Source organism: Delphinus delphis, chromosome 2, assembly GCF_949987515.2.
Source record: "Delphinus delphis chromosome 2, mDelDel1.2, whole genome shotgun sequence".
NCBI lineage: Eukaryota > Metazoa > Chordata > Mammalia > Artiodactyla > Delphinidae > Delphinus > Delphinus delphis.
In genome coordinates, this window is record NC_082684.1 from 37,859,974 (window position 1) to 37,878,530 (window position 18,557).

Here is an 18,557-nt window from a genome sequence, read left to right on the forward strand (position 1 = left end):
TTAGTGATCTCCGTAAATATTTTATTCATTCTGAGTATGATGAAATGACAATGTTTTCTACATAAGGCTTTGCTAACTCCATCTCAGCATCTAATAAGGCACTATTTTGGCTAACTGAGAAATGGGAGTGGCTCACAAATGTGAGCAATATGCAACTCAAATGCGTATTTCCTAATATTTGTGGAATTTCGTTTAAACATAGAACTTTCAGTACAGCAGAAGCAGACGAAATTGGTATGTGGTAACAAAAATATGCAGGGTATGAAAATACCACTCATTTTCACACACAATGATGAGGCTTATGAAAGCTGGTTTGGCAGAAGGGTCCTCTGAGTTGGACTCGTTCCCCTTGACCATCTATTAACTTCACATATGTTTGCCTTTTCTGCCAAAATGCTATTTCTCCCCTGCCTTCATCAGTGTTTTCTTCAAGAATCACCTTCCTAAGGAAGTCTTCCCATTGCCTTGCTTTCTCTGAAGTTCACATACAGATCTATATTTAGATTCACCTGCTTCAATTTTCTTTTTTAATTCTGATCTTTAAAAAAGCAACAGGGCTTCCCTGGTGGCGCAGTGGTTGAGAGTCCGCCTGCCGATGCAGGGGACACGGGTTCGTGCCCCGGTCCGGGAAGATCCCACATGCCGCGGAGCGGCTGCACCCGTGAGCCATGGCCGCTGAGCCTGCGCGTCCGGAGCCTGTTGCTCCGCAACGGGAGAGACCACAACAGTGAGAGGCCCGCGTACCGCAAAATAAATAAATAAATAAATAAATAAATAAATAAATAAATAAATAAATAAAAAAGCAACAGATATGTGATTTTACTGCCAGACACCAATTTCTAGTTATCTGATTGTTTTCTAGCTTTCAGATATTTCTATCTTAGTGGCAAAGATTTTGGGATCCTCTTGTCACCTGAGATAACAACCTGTTGATACTGATTGATTAATTAATTAATTAATCTTCAATAACAGATTTACCATCTGCCTTGCTTATTTCCTCAAAAACATTCGAGCACCTATATCTGCCACACAGATGTAGAAAAATGACAATATTTAATTTCTTAGCTTTCTCACTAACTCACTGAGTTAATGAGGAAATAAGGAAGCTGGATAACTGATCTCGGCTTTATTTGCTAGTTATTTGAACCTGAAAAGAATCCAAAGGTGACAGAAGAAAAAAAGATTATTTGTAACTGTAGAACTTCAATACCTGAAGGTGGCCTGGAGAATGTGCCAGGAATCGGTTCACTCACCTCTTTTTATAGTTACAGAAATCCAAGTACATTTAATGTTTAATCGGTTCACACCCCTCCCATCCCACCACATTGCTTCTGAGAAGCTCAGGCCCAGATATAAATTACTTGCCCAAGGTCACACAGCTCTGAGATCTTTTGATTCTGAGTCCACAGTTTTTTTTCCATAATAGCACCCCTGCTGAATATCTTCTCCAAACGATAATCCCAAATTCTAAACGTATTTAAATGAAAGTTTTATGACTGCACATTTTGGAGGGCTAAAAGAGTATGACCACAGGTATTTCTTGTTAGAGAATTATGTCATCTCTAAAGCATTAATGTAAACTGATAATACCCAAACTTTTATTGGGCTCTAGAGCTAGGCCACTGTGCTAAGACCATCTCATATTTCACACCCCAAACCCATTATTCCCAGTGCACAGATGAGGAAACTGAGGCTTAGAGAAGCTAGTCAAACTGACTATGGTCACACAACGAGTAAGTAGAACCAGAATCCAATCCCTGATTTCATTATGCCTTGGGGTCTACAAGTCCACATTTAAAAAAAAAATTTATTTATTATTTATTTATTTTTTTAAATTTATTTTTGGCTGTGTCGGGTCTTAGTTGCGGCACGCAGGATATTCGTTGAGGCATGAGGGATCTTTCGTCGAGGCACAGGCTTTTCTCTAGCTGTGGTATACGGCTTTTCTTTCTCTAGTTGCAGCGCACAGGCCCCAGGGCGCATGGGCTCTGTAGTTTGCTGCATGTGGGCTCTCTAGTTGAGGCGCGCGAGCTCAGTAGTTGTGGAGTGCGGGCATAGTTGCCCCGCGGCACGTGGGATCCCAGTTCCCTGACCAGGGATCGAACCCCCACCCCCTGCATTGTAAGGCGGATTCTTTACCACTGGACCACCAGGGAAGTCCCAAGTCTTGACATAATTCTGTCAACCCTCTGGCATCCAAGTTAGCCTCTCAGTTAGTGAATGTTATACTGCTTGATTTCTACATAACGCATCGCTGATCTAAGTAAGATCCATTTAAAAGGCAAATGAATTTTCTGGCTGTAGCTCTATTTCATGCCAAAATACCAACCATCAAAAATATTTTACTGTCAATTCAACGAACAGGTGCACACACCCCACCCCATCCCCCATTTTATAAAATGCAAATCTGCCTGGCTAAAGTGCCTTACCTAAATGCGTTTGCACAAATACTACATATGCCACTGGGATGGTCTGGTGGCGGTTTATTTTGTGAGGCCAAATCTGCCTTGGTTTCACATCTTTCAATACTAAATATTCAAATTAGGAAGGCAGAGTGGAATATTCTGAGTCTGACTCTTACTCCTCCATTTACCAACTGTACTTTTATTCCCTGAATTTTGATTTCCTCATTTGTAAACATATGGCAGGTATTAACCTACCTTATTTAATCTGAGGATTAGACAGCAAATACAAATGCCTTTTATGTAATAGGCAGTTAATCAATCTTAGCTCTCCTCCACTTTCATCGCCCCCATAAGTTACATCTACAGAAGAAAGAAGGAGGTGTTAATGGAAAGGCTAGTTCACCCTCACAAGCGGTGAGTGAGTAAAAAATCTTTAATTGCTCTGTACCATGCTTACTCTCTACGTAAACACCTGATGTCAAATCTTCCTGTGCTCTGGCTTGGTTGTGCACATGAAGATGTTAAAGTTCACAAAGACCTCTTGGTTTGCAATACAAAATATTGCAAAACACAGAGAGCTTGTCATCTCTGGGGGCTAGTCCAGGTACCTGGGCAGTTGGCTTGTCACCAACAGGGACTTACCTCTTGTGTTTGGTTGGGGCTCAGGGAAAATTCTGGGCCTTGCTCAGTGTTTAGTGAGTCTTGTGCAAAAATCCGTGCCGTGGAACTATCACACATGCTTATTTTCCAAGCTGCCTCCTGTAAAGAAAAGAATGAGAGGTCCAGAAAAGTTCCTGCCCTGCTGCCACGCACGTCCCTCTTCCTGGACCTGCTCATGTTACAAATCACCTGCTTAAAAAATGTCTAGAGAAGTCAGGTGCATTGAGAAAAAAAAGTTTGTTTATTAGGCAAAAAAAATCAACTTCCTCAGGTTTGTCTTTATTTTGAAGACTCAAATTCTCTAAAGCTCTGTAGTTAATGAGGGACACATAAGGAATCTAGAGAATTACGTATTTAAATGGATAATTAAGAGAATTAAAATTAAATAAGATTATATGATAAAGCCCACATTTCTAATAATGGGGGAAAGATGAATTTTTAAAATTGGGAACAACTATCCTATCCATGAAAAACATGGCTAAATCCTCGCCTCACTACTAACAATGAATTCTAATTGCATGTAATATTTAAATGTAAAAGTTATACCATAAAAATTCTTGAAGAAAATATGAGTGAATCTATTTCTAATCTAGGAGTGGGGAGGGACTTCTAAAGCATGACAATAAAGGAAAAAAATATTAGTATTAACAACATAAATAAAATAACATGCACCACAAAAGACACCATAATCTAAGTTAAAAGAGAAACAACAGACTGGGATAACATCTTGCAAACTGTTAATACCCTTAATATGTTAATTACTGTTATAAATCAATAGGGAAAACATCCCAGTCTGTTTGAAGAAAAAGTCAAATGGTGTGAACAAGCGATTCATAAAAGAAGAATATGAAAGCCAATGAACACCTAAAGAGATACTCAAAATTCTTAGAATATATGCAATTTAAGCCACTGGCTATGTTTGGCTAAGACCGAAAATGTCCAATATCAGCTTAGGGTCAGGAAAGAGGCATTTCCATGCATTCCTGGTAGAAATAAAATTGATGTACTCTTTCTAGAGGGCAGTTTGACAATGTGTGTCACATTTTAAATGGATGTACACTTTGATCCTAGTAAGCGTAACCCACTTACTAGGTCAGTCAAAGTTAAACAATGGGAAAATGAAATGTACACAAATATTTAACATAATGCAGTGGGAAAAGTGGATGACGTAACTGACCAATCTTGATTGCTCTACTTGCAAGCTGTGTGATCTTGGACAAGTTAACCTGGACTTTCTGAGCCTCATTTACTTCACCTTTAAAGTGAGACTATAACTCAGCTCACTCATTCTTGTGATTATTAAACAAGATGACATATACAAAGCATCTCATAGTTCCTAAGAAAATGTTATTTTCCTGCTCTGCGTACTGAAAACAGTAACTGCTATTAGAAAGTTATGAACCAAAAACCAAAGGTGAAGCTTAGATAAAATTGTAAAGGTAGGTTGGGATCATGATAAGTCTGGAAGTCAGGCTAAGAAGATTGCATTTTATTCAGCAGATAGAATCCAGGAAAGACTTTTAGGAAAAGACATGCTTGTCCTAAAGCATGAACTGCTTTAGGAAAAGCCATCAGTTAATATTGTATAAGACATATAAATGACTAGAGGCTATAAATCCACTTAGAAGGCTACTCTAAAAATCTAGGGAAGAAGTTCACAATTGCCTGGAATAGGAAGATGACAAAAATAATGGGAGGTGAAGAAGGATGTAAAGACTGAATGAACATCACTTGATCAGTGGATATGAAAGGTAAGACAAATGAGGTACCTGAGACGACTCTGAAGTTTGTCTCAGACTCTGAGAAAACAGTGGTGCCACTAACAGACACTGAGGAATTAGGAGGAAGAGGAAGCATTGAAGGAAAGTTGGTAAATGGATTTGAGATGAAGAAAATACATTCAAAAAGAGAAATCTATCTGGAGAGTAGAAATGAGGAACAGATTTATGGGAAAAGTCAAGACTAGAGATTTGATGTGGGAATCCCTGTCATACAGGTGACTACCAAACCTATGAGAGGAGAAGAAATTGCCATGAGAGAAAACAGAGAAGAAAGAAGAGGACAAAACACTGGGGGAAATGCCTACCATCACAGAGATGGGGCAAGAGAAGGAGATGGAAGAGGGGCTGCAGGTAGATGAGACAAGAAAGTACAGAATTAAGAAAGCCAAAGAAACACTGCATTTCAAGAAGGAAGAGGTGGTTAGTGCTGACGAGATCAATAAGGATTAGGACTAATAAAAGGGCACTTAATTGATATGCAGAAGTCAACAGCAATTTAAGTATAGCAAGGGACAAAATCACGATTACAAAAGGGGCCAAGAAAGAGGAGCACTAAAGTAAAGGCATTTAGCCATAAATGAAAGAGGAAGCACCATGTAATTGATCTGGAAAGCAGGATCAAGAAATTCAATGGAATTCTATCAAACATTTAGAGAAGAGCTATCACCTGTCCTTCTCAAACTCTTCCAAAATACAGCAGAGGGAGGAAAACTCCCAAACTCATTCTACAAGGCCACCATCACCCCGATACCAAAAGCAGACAAAGATGTCACAAAGAAAGAAAACTACAGGCCAATATCACTGATGAACATAGATGCAAAAATCCTCAACAAAATACTAGCAAACAGAATCCAACAGCACATTAAAAGGATCATACACCATGATCAAGTGGGGTTTATCCCAGGAATGCAAGGATTCTTCAATATATGCAAATCAATCAATGTGATACACCGTATTAACAAATTGAAGAATAAAAACCATATGATCATCTCAATAGATGTAGAAAAAGCTTTCGACAAAATTCAACACCCAATTATGATAAAAACTCTCCAGAAAGTAGGCATAGAGGGAACTTACCTCAACATAATAAAGGCCATATAAGACAAACCCACAGCCAACATCATCCTCAATGGTGAAAAACTGAAAGCATTTCCACTAAGATCAGGAATAAGACAAGGTTGCCCACTCTCAGCACTATTATTCAACACTGTTTTGGAAGTTTTAGCCACAGCAATCAGAGAAGAAAAAGAAATAAAAGGAATCCAAACTGGAAAAGAAGAAGTAAAGCTGTCATTCTTTTTAGATGACATGATACTATACATTGAGAATCCTAAACATGCTACCAGGAAAGTACTAGAGCTAATCAATGAATTTGGTAAAGTAGCAGGATACAAAACTAATGCACAGAAATCTCTTACATGCCTATACACTAATGATGAAAAATCTGAAAGAGAAATTAAGGAAACACTCCCATCTACCACTGTAACAGAAAGAATAAAATACCTACGAATAAACCTACCTAAGGAGACAAAAGACTTGTATGCAGAAAACTATAAGACACTGATGAAAGAAATTAAAGATGATACAAATAGATGGAGACATATACCATGTTCTTGGATTGGAAGAATCAACATTGTGAAAATGACTCTACTACCCAAAGCAATCTACAGATTCAATGCAATCCCTATCAAACTACCACTGGCATTTTTCACAGAACTAGAACAAAAAATTTCACAATTTGTATGGAAACACAGGAGACCCCAAATAGCCAAAGCAATCTTGAGAAAGAAAAACGGAGCTGGAGGAATTAGGCTCCCTGACTTCAGACTATACTACACAGCTACAGTAATCAAGACAGTATGGTACTGGTACAAAAACAGCAATCTAGATCAATGGAACAGGATGGAAAGCCCAGAGATAAACCCACGCACCTATGGTCGCCTTATCTTTGATAAAGGAGGCAAGAATATACAATGGAGAAAAGACAGCCTCTTCAATAAGTGGTGCTGGGAAAACTGGACAGGTACATGTGAAAGAATGAAATTAGAACACTCCCTAACACCATACACAAAAATAAACTCAAAATGGGCTAAAGAGGGCTGCCCTGGTGGCGCAGTGGTTGAGAGTCCACCTGCCGATGCACGGGACACAGGTTCGTGCCCCAGTCCGGGAAGATTCCCACATGCCGCAGAGCGGCTAGGCCCGTGAGCCATGGCCGCTGAGCCTGTGCGTCCGGAGTCTGTGCTCCGCAACGGGAGAGGCCATAACAGTGAGAGGCCCACGTACCGCAAAAAAAAAAAAAAAAAAAAAAAAAAAAAAGGACTAAAGACCTAAATGTAAGGCTAGACACTATAAAGCTCTTAGAGGAAAACAGAGAACACTCTGTGACATAAATCACAGCAAGATCCTTTTTGACCCACCTCCTAGAGAAATGGAAATAAAAACAAAAATAAACAAATGGGACCTAATGAAACTTCAAAGCTTTCGCACAGCAAAGGAAACCATCAATAAGATGAAAAGACAATCCTCAGAATGGGAGAAAATATTTGCAAATGAAGCAACTGACAAAGGATTAATCTCCAAGATTTACAAGCAGCTCATACAGCTCAATAACAAAAAAACAAACAACCCAATCCAAAAATGGGCAGAAGCCCTAAATAGACATTTCTCCAAAGAAGATATACAGACTGCCAACAAACACATGAAAGAATGCTCAACATCATTAATCATTAGAGAAATGCGAATCAAAACTACAATGAGATATCATCTCACACCAGTCAGAATGGCCATCATCCAAAAATCTAGAAACAATAAATGCTGGAGAGGGTGTGGAGAAAAGGGAACACTCTTGCACTGCTGGTAGGAATGTGAACTGGTACAGCCACTATGGAGAACAGTATGGAGGTTTTTTAAAAAACTAAAAATAGAACTACCATATGACCCAGCAATCCCAGTACTGGGCATATACCCTGAGAAAACCATAATTCAAAAAGAGTCATGTACCACAATGTTCATTGCAGCTCTATTTACAATAGCCAGGACACGGAAGCAATCTAAGTGTCCATCGACAGACGAATGGATAAAGAAGATGTGGCACATATATACAATGGAATATTACTCAGCCATAAAAAGAAATGAAATTGAGTTATTTGTAGTGAGGTGGATGGATCTAGAGTCTGTCATACAGAGTGAAATAAGTCAGGAAGAGAAAAACAAATACCGTATGCTAACACTTATATATGGAATCTAAAAAAAAAAAAAGTTCATGAAGAACCTAAGGGCAGGACGGGAATAAAGACGCAGACCTACTAGAGAATGGACTTGAGGACACGGGGAGGGGGAAGGGTAAGCTGGGACAAAGTGAGCAAGTGGCATGTACATATATACACTACCAAATGTAAAACCGATAGCTAGTGGGAAGCAGCCGCATAGCACAGGGAAATCAGCTCGGTGCTTTGTGACCACCTTGAGGGGTGGGATAGGGAGGGTGGGAGGGAGGGGGATGCTAGAAGGAAGAGATATGGGGATATATGTATATGTATAGCTGATGCCCTTTGTTATAAAGCAGAAACTAACACCCCGTTGTAAAGCAATTATACTCCAATGAAGATGTAAAAAAAAAAAAAAAAAGAAATTCAATGCATTAAAGTAGCATATTGAGCTCAGTACAGGACCTCAAAACGTAGAAGGTAAAGTTCTTGCTTTTCATGAAACTGTGTCAGGTCTATGCATAAAACTGTGATAGGTCATAACGGAGGTTCAAAATGCTATGGGAAAACAAAGGGAAAGAGGCAGGCAGCTTCTTGGAGGAGGCGGAAGTTGTGATGGGCCTTTGTGGATGGGTAGGAAGGACGTCCACAGGCAGATATGGAGAGAAGGGCACCCCAGGGAGGCAAAGCACTTTCTGAAGAGATGGTCTGGGCTCTGGGTCCCTCAGCTTGTTCGGAGGGGTAGGGCCATGGGGGAGGGAATTTGTTAGGGAAGGGGAAACTGAATACTTCTGAGGTAGAGAGGAAAGGAAGCTACCAAGAGAAAGAGACTGGAGATGCAGGTACAAGTGTAGCCCCGTGCCAGAGAGGAATGAAAGGACTGGTCTGGGAGCTGGGGGAGGGGTCAGCCCTGGTCAGGAGGCAGGCGCGGGAGGTGTGTGGATCATAATGATGAAGAGATCTTTCAGGAGCAAGGGAAAAACATCATCTTCACATCAGCATGTAATAATGATTTTCTAAAGTGAGGGCATTTGCCCTCTATTTTGAGAGACTGGAGAAGGTTTAGAAGGTCATAAGGAGGAAAAAGACTTATTAATTTACCTTCCATGCTACTTTGTCCAAAAAGAGAATGATGGGGAGACCTCTCACCCCAACTGCTCCCCAAAGAGTGGCATGTTAAATGCTTTAACCACTATGGTAAACCTTTTAGGTGCTCCTTTCAGTTATGTTTTGTCAGTTTGGATTTTCACACATGGAGTGTTTCTCAGCAAAATACTCTCCTATTATCACTAAGTGCACAAAAGAAATGCAAGTAATAGGTAAGTACTCAGCTGTCTTTGCTTTGTGCAGAGGTAACACTGAGAAGCTTAAAAAAATTTCAACCCACGTAGGTTCCCTCCTGAAGCATTCTTTCAATAAGAAATTCTTTGCTTTGGCTTACTATCCCTGCCCATCCCCAGCCCCAACAAATATGATATGTCCAGTATTACCTGAACCATCGTTCCAGAGGACGAGGATGCCCTGTCTTCCTCCACATCCTTGTCATGTTTCCAGAGTAAAGATGGGGACCCGGAAGGTGGTTCTGCTTTCTTATCTCCACTCTGACACAGCAATCAATTGATTAGCAAAGGGAGGTGATTTCCTACCATCATAAGAGCATCTTCCTCATCTCTTTTATATGACTCAGCTTACCAGGTAGTATAACCGCAGCCCTTAATTCCACCCATCCCCCATTTGTCATCGATTTCTTTGGCTAACTACATCACAGGAGTCCAAATGTGGTTGCTCTTCCTAAAGCCTAAAAAATATTCTTATAAGTTGGGATTCAGCTCATGTCACACAAAGGGGATCTTTAAAACCATGCTTTAGGAATTTGATCTGCTTTGGTACATGTAACCTCAAATGCTATCTTTAAAATAACAGCCTGATGAACATGTATTTTTTGATCTCTGTCAAAGACAAACAATGAATACTATAAACATATCAGTTCAGAGGCAAATACAGGTCTCAAATTAGAACTGCACTGAAGTGCACTCTTTTTTTTGGTCTTGGTACCTCCTCCACTCTCACAATTCTCTGTTGTGAAGAGGCATAATCAGATCATAAAGTTGTCTGATGGTCAGAGCGTGTAATAAGCCTCACTTCTCCTTGTCCGACCACTCAGCCCCATGTATCCTAGTGATACACTGAAGGACAACAGGCTGTTCTGTGTGACCGTGGAGCTACTGAACAATCTATAAAACGAGCAGGGAGAATGTCTGGTGGCTACGTGTGAGACATTAAAAACTGTAAATTGCTGCAATTTTCTTCCCTTTCGCACAAGACCCACTATCACTTTAATTCTTAAAGTATGAAATGGAAATTGATATCAGGAAAGACAACTGGTAAAGGTCTCATCCAACCAGTTCTGATGGAGTAATAAGGATTCATAGTAGGGTTAGTTGCTAATACCATTCTTTGTGTCCTTGGCAATGCTGTTTCAGACTAAAAAAAGTAATTCAAATATGGAAAGATAAAGTTCTATAAAGCACACCAGGAGTGCCAACCAAACAGCAGAGAAAGTACTCAAAACTCCAGAGAAAGTACTCAGAAGTCAGGATACAACAAAGAATTTCATCTTCTCCCTTCTGCCAACAAGTGTGTCTGAATTACATTTATTCCACTCTGGCCTGAAGTAGGTTTAGATGCACTTAAACATTAATAACATAAGACAACTACTTCAATCACCCTTACAAACTACCAGCATTGAATTTAAAAATCCTTACGTTTCCATTCATTTTAAGATCTTCTCATTGACCTTTTAGAGACTACTGTTCTAACAAACTTGAACGAGAAAATCATTTTCCTTACTTCGCTCTTCAGGGAGCTTTCTTCCGCCTCTTCCTCGACGGCTGGCAGGAAGAACATGGAGCCCGTTCTGTTCAACTGAAAGGCACAGCACAAAGACTTGCAGCCGGGTTGCCGTTCAACGTCACCAGGATCCTGGCCTGGCCGCATTTTTATGTAGCTAATTTTTTACTGACTTTATCCAAGATGCCCACCCACACAAGAAGCCTCGGGGTCTAGCGACTCTCAGCTCATCCAGCTGAATATCATGACTCACTCAAATCTTAGATCTCTTTCATTTGCACTGCCTTCTGTGGCCCCTCATCAAACAATTCAAGAATGTGATTCATTGATGTGGATTCAGAGTGGGCTTAGAGAGGTGCTGGGCCCGTTTTTGAGTTTGCAATGGGCTGTTTAGTAGGAAGATACTTCAAAGGGTAAATGCCACCCACCTACCCATGGAATTTCATAAGCACCTCCTTAAGTAACTTGTGCATAAGAATTCTGGGTTGAGTCCAGAACAGACACACCCTAAGGATTAATATTCACTAGTGAATAGTCTCAGGCAGAGTATTTCCACTTTTAAAAATTCCTTTACTATAGGCCATATACATAGATGCCACAGGCCTTCCAGGTGAAAAATACTACCAATTTAAAGCTCTTGTGGAATGTGGGACCAGCATTAACTAATGTCATACCCACCTTCCATTCAGAAGCATCCCTCTCAGCCCCTCCATCCTCGTCTGATGCTCTGGCTGACAGCATTTCCTCTTCTAATTCTTGCTGTTTTTGCTGAAAATGCTGGTGAAGTTTTAGTACAGCAGCCTTCAAGTCCACCAACAGGTCTTCTTTTTTCTGGTTCAAGCTCAGAATCTGCTTTTCCATACCTTCGATTTCTCCCTGCGCAGAAAGTGTGTTTGCATTCCTTTGGGACGTCTGATACCTTTGCCACAGGAGCCTACTTCAATCGGTACAAGGGATGAAGATTTTTCTATGCTGTGCAGTTGGCAGAGGCAGGAGCCAGTCCCTGGTACAGTATAGCGCCTCTCCACCCGGACTGTGTTTCTAAATGACCTCGGGTGGGTTTATAAGCTCCCTTATAGGATGCCTTAGCCTCACCCGACACCTTGTCAATCAATCTCTAGGGGTCAAGCGGTGGCTCAGAAATTTGTAACAATCTCCACAGGTGACTGTGGTGTGCAGCCAGGGTTGCCACAGGACTGACTGACCAGAATCCGCAGGGTCAGGGGCCATGAACCTGCACTTTAACAAGTTTCCAGAAGATTTGTACGCAGACTAATGTTTGGGAACCGCTGAGAGAAAACGAGGCTAGAAATCTCACACTTTTATTATCACTTTTGAAGTCTTCTTTAGTATTACTAAATACATTTACTTTTTTCTCACAGCCAAAGCATCCTAACAAATGGGAATAAATAAGCCAACAAGGGCACTGTGAAGTGTAACTTGTTATGGGAATGATGAACAGATGATTCCAAGCTTTAAAAGATTACTTTAGGGCTTCCCTGGTGGCGCAGTGGTTGAGAGTCCGCCTGCCGATGCAGGGGACACGGGTTCGTGCCCCGGTCCGGGAGGATCCCACATGCCGCGGAGCAGCTGGGCCCGTGAGCCATGGCCGCTGAGCCTGCGCGTCCGGAGGCTGTGCTCCGCAACGGGAGAGGCCACAACAGTGAGAGGCCCGCGTACCACCAAAAAAAAAAAGATTACTTTAAAATTTTGGATGATTGACAACGTGGGAATAAAATTTCTTATACATGGTAGAAGTACAGATGCCCACTGTCTATCTAAAAGGATTATAGGATTATAGAATCCTAGATTTGGAGGAAATATCAGGTGTCGTCTTGTCTGGCATCTTCCTCTTTAGCACCTGAAAGGCATCATTCAAAGCCTGAGCTTTACAGCAAGTGCTGTATCAGAAGACAACCTGCTCCTTTTTAGCAAACCTTTCACATATTGGAATTTTGTCCTTAATGTATTCCTTAACCCCCCAGTCCATTCATTCATTCCTTTCTTCCTTATTTCTTTTTTTTAAAAAATTTATTTATTATTTATTTGGTTGCACAGGGTCCTTAGTTTAAGTGGCAGGCTGGCTCCTTAGTTGCGGCTCGCCAGCTCCTTAATTGTGGCATGAGAACTCTTAGTTGCAGCACACATGTGGGATCCAGTTCCCCAACCAGAGCTCGAACTGGGGCCCCCTGCACTGGGAGCTCGGAGTCTCAACTGCTGTGCCACCAGGGAAGTCCCATTTCTTCCTTATTTCTTTTTTTCCATCCATCCATCCTACAGATATTCATAGAATCATTAATTTTTTTTAGAGACAAAGAAACTCAACATGTCTCCACCTATAAGTGAGAGTTCTGAAGTCCAGAGAAAGAAGGTGATTTTTCCAGGGCTGCAGCTAGTGACAGAGCCTAGACCTGGACTTCTGACACCCAGCCCCCATGGTTCTTGTGCTACTGCACACATTCCGACACCAATACCCCATTCTGTCTGAAGTTAAATTTCTTGTGATTGCTTTGGGAAATGATAACTTAATTAAATCTGAGTTGGCTGTGGTGTGTGTCCCTTTTCAATAAACACTAAACTTCAGAGGAACAGTGCCTCCCAACAGACGTTAATACTACAGCCATTAGAATAACACTTACAGAAACAGACTAGTCTGCAGAGCCACTAGCATTATGGAGACAGAGAAGGGCACAGAGCGGCCATTCTCAAAGTGGCATCTGCAGACCCTAGGGGGTCCACACTCCATAAGGTCAAGATCATTTTCATAATAATTCTAAAATGTTACTGGCCTTTCTCACTGTGTTGACATTTTTCTCTGTGTGATGTCGCAAAAGCAATGGTGGGTAAAGCTACTGACATAGTATGAATCAAGGCAGTGATATCAACTATATTAGTAGTTACTAGATGCTTCACCATCATGAATTTAATTGGGGAAAAAAGCCAGCTTCACTTAAGAATATCCTTGATAAAGAACATGTAGTTTTAATATTCTGTATGACAAAGTGGGAAGCCTGCATAAAGCACTTCTGCTATATACCAAAGTTTAATGGTTGAGGAATAACACTCATGTGATTAAGTTTCAAGCTAACCTATCCATATTTTTCTCATAGAATACTATTTTTACTTGAAAAAAAAAGATGGTTGTTAAACTATACATACATAAATACATATATATACATGTAATATATAGAGAGATTTTTCTGAAGAGGTAGATGTTAATATTAATAAATGTGAATTTTTTAATATCGGCTACTGAAATGTGTCATCATCTGGAGGATTTACATGACTAGTCAAATAGTATTTTCCAAATGATCAAACATGATGTTATAAAATCATGCATGGTTGGAGATCCATTCCAAGTACAAGACAGACCAATGGATTTTAGTGTAAGAGTATGAAAAGTTCACTGACATGGCTTCAAATTCCATTTAACAATGAACCTCTGAGTAATTCTACTTGTTGGAGTTTAGTGTAGTTTCAAAGAATGTCCACAATTATTCAAAAGGGTTATTAAAATAGTTCTCTCTTTTCCATGTACATGTCTTTGAGAGGTTAGATTCTCTTTATATACTTCAAAGAAAATGACATACCTCAATAGATTGAATGCAGAAGAAGATGAGAATCTAGCTGTCTCCTAGTAAGCCAGACTAATGAGATTTGCAAAAATGTAAAACATTGTCACTCTTCTCACTACATTTTACGATTCTGAGTTTTAATATAAACACAAGCTCTTTGGGGTCCTTTAATTTTTTTTTTTAATTTTATTTTGTGGACCTCAGAAACACAGAATTAGATTAATCATACTCCCTGCTTCACAACTTGTTTTCATCATTGTCCATGCATGGTATGGTCTTTTTTTTAATAATTTCTTTTTAAAAAAAATTTATTTATTTATTTATTTATTTTTGGTAGTGTTGGGTCTTTGTTGCTGCATGTGGGCTTTCTCTAGTTGTGGTTAGTGGGGACTACTCTTCAATGTGTGTGCAGGCTTCTCAGTGCGGTGGCTTCTCTTGTTGCAGAGCATGGGCTCTAGGCGCACGGGCTTCAGTAGTGTGGCAGTGGGCTCAGTAGTTGTGGCTTGCTGGCTCTAGAGCGCAGGCTCAATAGTTGTGGTGCACAGGCTTAGTTGCTCCGCGGCACGTGGGATCTTCCTGGACCAGGGATCGAATCTGTGTCCCCTGCATTGGCAGGCGGATTCTTAACCACTGCACCACCAGGGAAGTCCCTGGGGTTCTTAAATTTTTTAACGTAAAGGGAAATTTGACACTTTTACAATACTGAATCTTTAATACCCTGAGTCTGCCTTATTGAGTCCACCACTTAATAGCTGTCTGTCATATTGAACCCCTCTGTACTTCACTTCAGACATTAAGAAATTTGCCCTACATCTCACAGCTGGAAAGTGGTGTAACGTGGCTTTGAACACCATAGTAATTGCGTGCCTACATCAACTTGATGGCAATAGAGAGTTAACATGCAAACCATTGTAACTGGGTCCACAGGACATTGTTAATTAGGGCATATGGAGAGAATGCTTAGTATATGGAACTCTTTATTACAACAGCATTCAGTCTTTACTTCTAAAGCCCAGCCTGCCTGACCCCTATGCCAGAAAGCTAGCTGGAAAGCCAGGTTGTCCAAATACCATGTGTTACATCAGCTTCTTTGCTACCAGCCAGAATGCACCAAGTTGAGGCTAAAGACACTTGAAGAGACTTCCATTATGATAATTATATAATAACCTATTTTATGTAATAGGAATGAAAAGTAAATACACACATAAAATACCTTCAGTTGAAAGAGAGAAGTAGGAAATACACTGTATCATCAAAAAGGGCTTGTAGACACCAACAGCTTAGAAAGTGATTGTTGAATACACTGCTAGAAAAATGAATGAAAGAAATATACCTGTACTTGTGGCAGGTTGGCAGCTCCGTCTGGTGACATATGTTCATGGGAGAATTCAGCTGAGTAATTATTTAAGATGTGTTTCAATTTTTCTATTTCTTCATTGCATTCATTTGTCTGTTTTATGACTATCTATAAAATAACCCCCCCAAAAGAAGATCAGTGGGCTACTTCCAATGTCTATCTCCATCACAAACTCCAATCAATTATATCAATACACAACCATACAGATTCCAATAGGAAATGGTAGCCTCAATACAGAGAACAACGTTTGCAAAGCTGGCACCTGACCTTCTTGCTCCACTTAGATGCTAGAGCACCTTGGGTTCAAGTCTAATTAGACATACGTTTGTTCTTAAGTATTCCCAGTCTAACGGGCTTATCCTGGGAAGCATTTTATAGCATGTTAACATAAAGTTGCTAAGTTTATGACATTACTGATATGTCACATACGCCATTTTAATACATATTCCTTGCGGGGCTTTCAATACACAGAAAAGTGACAATCCTGATTCAGGATGGAAAGGGCATGTGATTTGAGAAATGATGGGTTTTCCTGGTCCAGACACATCCTCAACTGGCACCCCTTGGGATCTGTGATATACATTTTATGGTAAGAGGTTGAGGTTTGAGAGCAGTCTGAGTTTGCAGAATAAGGCAAAACCAGAACAATACCTGGAATCTAGTGTTAAGGGAATAGTAGAGCTTGAACCTACTACCTGTGTGCTAAAATGATATGATCAAAGTGTGATGAAAGATAAAGAAACGGACTTCAAAAGAAAATCTAGATATTTCCTTGTGTGCTTCACAATGAAACAAAATGCCTTTTGAAACTACAAAGTTTCTGGCCAACACAGAATTCTTCCTTGTATTTTCTTTAATATTTAACTATAATTTTAGCTGCAGTCTGGAAATCAATAACTATGTTTGCTGCACACACCTGTTCCCCAGCCCTCAGTAATGAGCTAAATCCCATTACTCCCCCCAAAAGTAATTTGTCTTATTTTCCACAATGAGAGCACTTACAATTATCTAACACAGAAATGAAATGTACCATATTCTAATGATTTTCATTACCACTGGCTTACTTAGCTTTGAAATACCTGAGATGACATCTGATTTCCACTAACACAATAAGATGGAAAATTTTAGCAGCACAGTTTGATATCTAACTTGGCACAAAACCTAATTTCCTCTTCTACTGCTCCCCCTTCCATCTTGTGAAGGAGTCACTTTAAAGCATAGTTAGGACTGTTATTTTCTTTTTCTGACCAGGAGACCAATAAAGCACAAAAAGATTAAAAGTAACAGATCAAATTTTCTTTGTTTTTTTTTTCTTCTCTTTATATTATTAAAAAAATAGTACATTGAGTGCCAGATCTTTTTTCTCCCTGTGGGTGTTAGGAAATGATGTCAGCTGACCAGGCCAGAGAGACTACATGAGCTAAGACTCAAACCAGAGATTACAATATCCTCAAATCTTAGGAGAACAGAGTGACCACCAAATGTGAATGAAATTTAAGAGGGAGAAAGAGATAGCAGTTCTCTTCTTATAACCAGGGGATGGATGGGAAGAAGGAAAAATAACCTTTCCTCTTACCCTGACACACCTAATCAAGAAAAGTAGGCAGGAGGGGGTGTCTACCAAGAGGGCTGAAACGTCTGTGGCTCTTTCAGCAACTTTCTTTTCCTGTAGGAGTGGTTGTTGATATAGCAATACTAACCAAAGTAAAATGTAATTTCTATCTAATGATAATTCCTGCCTTGAGACAGGAGATCAATCAGAAGAATTTTAAAAAGCCCTCAGGGAGAGGCTAGAAGATGTCATCAGTTAGAAGGAAGAGACCTCGATATGAAGAATAATACTAGGGTCTAGAAACTCAAATTCTTTTCTTATCTGTACACAAATTAACCTCAACATACGTTCACTCTGGTCTTTCAGAAAGTCATCTGACCTTTGGACACTAGTCTCCTAATGTGTAAAAATAAAAATGGCAAAGTGTCTACCCTACCTGTATTGTGTTGGTAATAAATTGAAATGATCAATAGGAAAGCAACTGAGAGGTGTAAAGACATTATTGTGGGTCTGTCAGCCTCATGAGACTGCAAATGCACGGTTCAGGTTGAATCTCTTCCCACAGCATTTTACCCGTGTAGATCTTCAATAATTAAAGAATGGAATGAAATAGAACAAAACTAGACTTTAATGTCTTCAACCAGAACAGGAATAAGAGCTGAGAAAAATCACTTTAACCTCATTTGAGCAACAAGATACTCTCATATCAAATGCCACCTCCTGGATAATAATACTGGAAGAGACCAAAAAGAATCAACACAGGCAGCATCTTATTGTCATGGGAATTTGACCCGCCCAACCATTAAAACAACACCAGCTTTTGCTGAATATTTTCATCCAATGAGTTGGCTGTCATCACAAAAACCACTCACCTTTAATAACTCATTTTGTTCCTGAGTCACATTTTCCAACAGTTTTATATCTTGTACAAGCTGATCTGTCCGCTGAAACACAGGCAGAGGCTTCATTCCTGTCTGGGGTAACCTCAGTTCCACTCGGTAAGACACGATTTCAGCAATGGTTTTCTTCATGGGATGTATATTTTCCAGTATGACCTTAGATAAACATGGTACACAAGTGAAAAAAAAAAAGGCCACTCCTAAATCTATTCAAAATCAAACTTTAGTCTTTATAGTTTTGAGTTTTAAAACAGTGTCTTAGCTCAGGT

At 40.0% G+C, this 18,557-nt stretch overlaps 1 protein-coding gene across 9 annotated transcripts in view; it reads right to left on the reverse strand.

Annotated features, from left to right (window-relative positions):
• SYNE2 (spectrin repeat containing nuclear envelope protein 2) overlaps nt 1-18,557 on the reverse strand; it is a 331,802-nt gene that overhangs the window by 100,420 nt on the left and 212,825 nt on the right. For all 9 annotated transcript variants that reach the window (XM_060004429.1, XM_060004425.1, XM_060004428.1 and 6 more), the window contains exons 60-65: nt 18,262-18,444; nt 15,814-15,945; nt 11,584-11,781; nt 10,906-10,980; nt 9,546-9,656; nt 3,048-3,164 (exon numbers count right to left, since the gene is read on the reverse strand). In XM_060004429.1, the coding sequence (XP_059860412.1) occupies nt 3,048-3,164; nt 9,546-9,656; nt 10,906-10,980; nt 11,584-11,781; nt 15,814-15,945; nt 18,262-18,444 (816 nt within the window). The remainder of the gene's footprint in view (nt 1-3,047; nt 3,165-9,545; nt 9,657-10,905; nt 10,981-11,583; nt 11,782-15,813; nt 15,946-18,261; nt 18,445-18,557) is intronic.